General features: G+C 46.4%; 1 protein-coding gene across 3 annotated transcripts in view; it reads left to right on the top strand.

Moving 5' to 3' along the window:
- The first annotated feature begins 228 nt into the window (after window positions 1–228).
- LOC116947750 (mitogen-activated protein kinase-binding protein 1-like) overlaps window positions 229–6000 on the top strand; it is an 87165-nt gene continuing 81393 nt past the window's right edge. For 2 of the 3 annotated variants that reach the window (XM_032963855.2, XM_032963854.2), the window contains exon 1: window positions 229–859. In XM_032963855.2, coding sequence (XP_032819746.1) covers window positions 761–859 — 99 coding nt within the window. In that variant the 5' untranslated portion in view covers window positions 229–760. The remainder of the gene's footprint in view (window positions 860–6000) is intronic. The other variant, XM_032963856.2, reaches the window with a different exon arrangement.

Genomic DNA, 6000 nt, shown 5'->3' with positions numbered 1-6000 from the left:
GCCCTCGCGCAAATTAAAACCCTGCAGACAAAAAAAATATATAATACCGTACAATTGAACGCCAATTTATATCAATCCCTATCGACATTTCCTCACATTTGTTATTATTATTATCATTATTTAAATAAATATAGTTAGTATTTTTTTTATTTTTATTTCCGTCTCGGGGCCCCATTGGGCCTCGGGCGGGAAGGCGGCGCCGTGGCTCGGCCCGAGCTCGGGCCGCCGCCGCCGCCCCCTTGGGCAGCCGCCGCCGCCGCCGCCTCCAACGCTGCCACCGCCGTCGCTGCTGCCGCCGCCGTTCCGCTTTCGTCTGCCGCGACTGCTTCGCTCGACCGCGAACATGGCCAGGAGACGGCCACGGCGATGATCGGCGTCGTGTCGAGCTCCCATCGGCTGACCCCCCCCACCACCACCACCATTGCATGTCCAGCGAGACGCGGACACGCGGCCTAACAAAACACCGGCCCTCGGATAGAAGCGCTGCCGGGGGGAAGCGAGGGGAACCCCGGCACGTGTTGGTGGAGGAGGTGCCATCCCTCCCCAACCCCCCCCCAACCCCCCAGCTCTCCACCCCACGGTTCATTTTTTTTCTCGCGGACCACGATCCGTCTCGGACAAACAACCGGCGTGCGGTCTCGAGTGGCAAAGGCGAGGGCGGCTTTCCCGTGGCAGTGCCGCTCCGTCGCAGTGTTTTGTCGAGCTCGCGGTGGGGAGTGAGACGAAGACTTTTAAGTTCAATATCGCGGTCGTTGTAGCCATGGCTGACGGTAGTGCCATCACCACGAGGATCCGGCGTCTGCTTCGCTCTCCGTCGCTGTCCCTGAAGAAGACGAAGCCCACGCCTCTCACCGAGCGGGTAAGCAAGGGGGTTTTTTGTTGTTGTTGTTGTACAAGCGTGGGACTTTAAGGGGTTAACGCAGGGATAGAAGGGGAGTTTAAACGCATGTTTTCAGCTTTGCGTTCTCGGAGCTATATAATAAGCGCTCGCTCCGCAGGTCACCGTTGGGGTTAATAGCTTAGCTTAGTCAATAATAGTCCGCAGCAGAAATTGATACCACCTGAAGGTAGCAGAACTTTAGAAAGTAACGATTCACTTGTATGGCTAATGAGAGTGAATTGTTGCGTAGGCCACTCATTTCAAATGGTTCTCGCGCAATTCGCTGTCGTTGGACGCATAAACAAAGTGGGAACCGCTAAAGTTACTCTGCCTTGGGTGGTACCGACAAGTGAAAATGTCTGGTCTGGGCTCGTGAAGAATATTTCCTGTCAGTTGCGACATCTTTCTGATTCATGCGAAGGTTGTTGCTAATAGTTGGGGGTGGCTGTGTTAATGCTAGCCCAAGCGGGGGGTGAGGGTTTAGGACGAGGCTGAAGTTGAGGGTAGATTGTTGGGGGGTTTAGGCTTAAACTAGGGGGTAGAGTTAGCCCGTGATGTTTAGGGGTCGTTACGAAGCCTGGGTGTAAGGCGTTTACAACTAGGCTGATTGTGATGGTCACCGGCCAGGTTTAATGTACATTATAGCTGTCCCGAGTGAGTGAGCTTAAGTGAGAGTCGTGTGGCGGTTTCTAAAACCTCGGTGTATATGAGATGGTCCAAGTTCGTGTTGTGGCTATACTTACATGAGGGATGAGTTTGCCCAGGTGAGTGGGATGCGCTTAAGTGAGTGGAGGGTATAGTGCCCATGTCTGGATTGTTGCTGTGGTTGATGAATGAAGGGTGTAAAGCTAACCCAATTGAGTTTTGGGGCCCATGCTAAAGTGAAAGGGAGAGCTAGCCCAAGTGGGTTATGGTGAGGGTCGAGGCTTACATGAGGACAGATCTCACCAAAGTGATGGTTGTTGCTGAACCCAAATGTGAATAGAGCTCAAGCATATGAGGGCGAGTGCCTATTAACATCTAGCTGTATGCCCTCGTTTAAGTTTAAAAACGTTAAGTTTAGCTCCAGCTAAATACATTGCATCTGCGTTATATTATAACGTGGAATAAGCCATCATACGAGCCATATACAATTATCTTAGTCTGAAAATGGAACCTTTTGGGTCTGTACTCTTTGGTTTCTTTCGGTAAAGTCACGTAGAAAATAAAATTAAGCTGGCATGGTGAGGTGCTCATCTAGCAGCGGGCTGACATGTACCGTGCACGGTAAAACCAAAGTACGAAGGAAGTTTATTTCTACACCCGGTCAGCACTACTAACAAGATGCCTCTCTCACTCTCTCTCATGCGGATCATTTTACAACTGCAATAGACCAGGCTGGCGCGTGTGTGTTGAGCACCACGGACGCGGTTGTTATTAAACAACAACGCGACAACACAAAGTGGAAAAATAATTACGGTGACTGGCCGAGGCAGGGTGGAAAAACGCCGCAAGCATTGCTGCCGCAATGTTAATCTTTATCCTTTAAGCTCCTTAGAGGCACTTGGTGCATAGCGCTGCAGTGGGTTCATTTACACGTGAAGTTTTGGACCATCATATGACGTTACCGTGCCTCCTGAGAACTCCCCCAGCACAAGAGTAACTCGAGTGCTGGCTGGTGTAGATCCTCGTGTTTTGGAACTCTGGAAGGTGCTGTAGATTAATAATAGGGTTTTTTTGGGGGGGGGTCAGATCGCGTTAATATATAAATGTGTCGTTAAAACCCGCCACCACCCGACAATCTGATTGCAAATCTTCTGGCTTGGCTCTCCAACACATCGGTGTGCTGTACTAGTGACGAATTGGCACGTTCTGTTTACGTGACAAACCTTACTAGTTGGCTGTGTCAGGTGTTGGCGGGTTGTAACGACACATTTATATATTTACGCGATCTAACCCAAAAAAAACCCTCTGTTATGGATGATATTGGTCGCGAAAGCCTACGTGTTAAACTGTGCTGTAGATTGTTGTTTAGTTGGTTTCGACTCGTGGAAAGAGGATGGAAGTAGGGATTTTGGGTATCTTGTCTTTCTTTATAAGCCATCCATCATACGGACCGTTTATTTTTTACGGGGAAATTCTACGAATGTTGGCCGGCCCCAAACTTCTCTGGGATCAAAACAAACTGCTTCACTATTCACATTGATCCCATCCAAGATAATCCATTTAATAAATGCATTATGTTCCCGAAGCAGGCCCGCTTTCATGTCGAATTACGGGCATTACTTTTAAAGAATCAAATTTGTTTGCAATTCCCTTCATGGCTGTGGCTTAACTGAACGTTTGAGATCGCTTTGGGGTACGAGTTTTAATTTAGATGAGACGTTTGTTTCCTGCTGAATGTGCATTTTTGTTTGCGGGCTTTGTATTTCATTGACAGAGTGATACTCTTAATGCACGTACAGTTCCTTTCTCTATGGGTACAAGCTTAATGTGTTCTGCCCCATTTATTATTAGAATTTTTTCCCCCGCATGGCATGTCTGGGTTCTAAACATTTCAATGTATCTATTGAAAACTGCCGAGGAAAATAAAAATGTACAAACATTCCTCTCTTCTGCTTCAAAACCCCAATGATGTGTTATTGTAAACAAAATAATGATCCAGTGATTGATGTCTTTAATTGTTGGTTGTGTTCTAAAGTTTACACTGGACAATTACAACAGAGCTTTTGTTTGTCACGTACAGTCATTTTAAAAGATCGAACTTGACGCGATTACTGTTACCAGTCGGATTGCATGAGCAACTAAACGATTTAAAGGTTGTTTTTCACACTTGTCAAATATAAATAGTATAATGTTAATGCTGCAGTTTTAATGTAGGCGTATTTGTCTGGCATTCGCAGTTGCTGGTGGAGTGCATTTTTACGATTTAGAATGGCGAGTGAGTCATTGTGTTCATTAACACGAGGTGTGCATTGCGAAGGCTGGCCCCTGATATTGGTACGCACCATTTATCTTGCCTCTACAGTTGTGATGACTTTTTTCGGCAGCGAAACCATGGGGACCCTCACCGCTTATTCCCATTCCGGCCGTATCGTCTTCAATTTCAGACAAATGGCAGCAGGCCTGGGTTTATTGGTGTCCGCGCAGATTTACAGCAGGCAACGGAGATGTGCACTAAAAACAACTGCTTACCCTGCCAGTTGGGCCCTGTTTTGTATTTCTCAGCAATAAAACAACGTAAGCCCTGGTGAACGAAGCGGAGCATTGTGAGCGATGTGCATCGTGCAGTCTGGATTAACGCTGCACCGACCGCAACACCGGTCAGCGCAATGTGGCCCGTCGTTGTTCGAAAGAACGTGCGAGAGACGCCGAGGTGTCGGCCAAAAGGGCAGAAGGTTCAGTCTGAAAATAGCGAGGTGAGACTGCTGCAAGGCCACACTGTCAGCCAGCGGGAGGCAGCGACCCCAATTATCGTCGTTAGATTACCATGTTTGGCAAAGTTGAGCTTAGGAAAACAGCAATTACCGTAAGTGTACAGAGAAATAGAAGAGTGGGCAGTGCCTTTTACAGTCTGGTGGATATTTGGGTAAAACGTTTGAAGAGGTGTCCTTCAACGGGGGAAGTTTTAAACTAGAAATTCGAGATGGTTCAAATGATTCAGTGACACGTTACCAAAAGTGCACTCAGCTCAGAGATGCTGCCTCTGCCTCCAGGCACAGGTGCGCGGTTGTTCTGGTTGTCGCAAGCTTTTTTTTGACGGGGAGTGCAGCTGTCGTGACAGTCGGCCTGTGCAGCGAGCCCTTTGAGCGGTGATGATCGTTTTCGCTGTTTGCCAAGATGCCTGCGGGCCTGCGATGTGACTTTTTGGTGTGCGCTGCACACATAATTGAACAGCCCATTGCGATGTTGTTGCTGTGATGCGTGACTGTGGAATCGCGTTATGCAAACCACAGTGGGCTCACATAACGCTCGACTGCAGTGTGAAATGTGCCCGATTAAATAACTGCACTCTTTTAACTTGTTGTCAGCAAGGGGGTTGGCTGGCTCAGAGATCAAAGCATAGTGGAGAACCTGGGTTCGAATATGGGCTTTAACCATCCTGTGATTTAAATGGCTTTCTCAAGTTTAGCGAGTTGATAGGCTGAGCAGGGACGCTAATGACAGTACAAAAAAAACCTCATTACGTTAACTTCAGTTTAGCACTTAATTTGTCTAAATTTGAGCTCTTGAGACTGACATGTCGGTTTTAATGTGATGAAAATTACACTCGGTGGCAGAGGAGCTGAGGAAGTCACGTCTTCTACCTAATCTGTGCAACAGAGGTCACGTTTAGGGATTTCAGCATTTGCTCTTTGGAATCCCCTTCCAAAAAGCCATGATAACACGAAGATTTTCACTGCAATGATGATACATGATATATCGTCAATAGATGTTATCTGGATAAAATTGGGAAAGATTAAAACAAATGTGTAAAAAAAAAGTTCTATTGTCCATATTACAAGTTGGCAGATGTTTGTGCACAGTTGAAAAGCTTGTTTTGCACTGTTTGCACATTCATATTGTATAATGTAAATATATACTGGATTAGAATATGGGAAAATCATTCATCTGCCAGCTGTGATGTTGCATGGGTTTGTGAAATAAAGTACAACATTTCCCTATTAAATTCTTAACTGAATAACATAACTTTTTCCCCATCCAGTTTCAAAGATGTCAGTTTGTGCCTGGTGTCCCATTACAGTGTGTTGTGTAACACGTGTTTTATCATGGTTATATAAAAAAAGAAATACATCGGGGTGGTGTGATCGTGAGTGCGCATGTGCGTTCTGGTCTGGTAACTCATAACACCTGTGTCTGTCCCGTGACCACTAACCTGTGAATCTTTTCATCTTGGTGGCCTCCAAGTGCAACTGACCTGGCACAAGCCAGTTGAGATACATGTGCTGTAGTGTGACAGCTGCTTTGTGGAGAATAGTGGATGTGATTGTTGTTTGTTATGTGTAACTGGGAAATGTAAAAAAGTGCCCATTGCCAGTAGTGCACAAATATGAAGCTTTCCACATGCATCATTCAATGCTGCCTTATAGCAAAAACTTATTGTAGTGTGAAGTATCGAGCACTGTCCTTGTATATTATGT

Source organism: Petromyzon marinus, chromosome 31, assembly GCF_048934315.1.
Source record: "Petromyzon marinus isolate PM22_M1 ecotype Great Lakes invasive population chromosome 31, UKy_Petmar_22M1.pri1.0, whole genome shotgun sequence".
Classification (NCBI taxonomy): domain Eukaryota; kingdom Metazoa; phylum Chordata; class Hyperoartia; order Petromyzontiformes; family Petromyzontidae; genus Petromyzon; species Petromyzon marinus.
The sequence above is the reverse complement of the archived record's forward strand: the minus strand, read 5'-3'. Positions and strand labels throughout refer to the sequence as shown.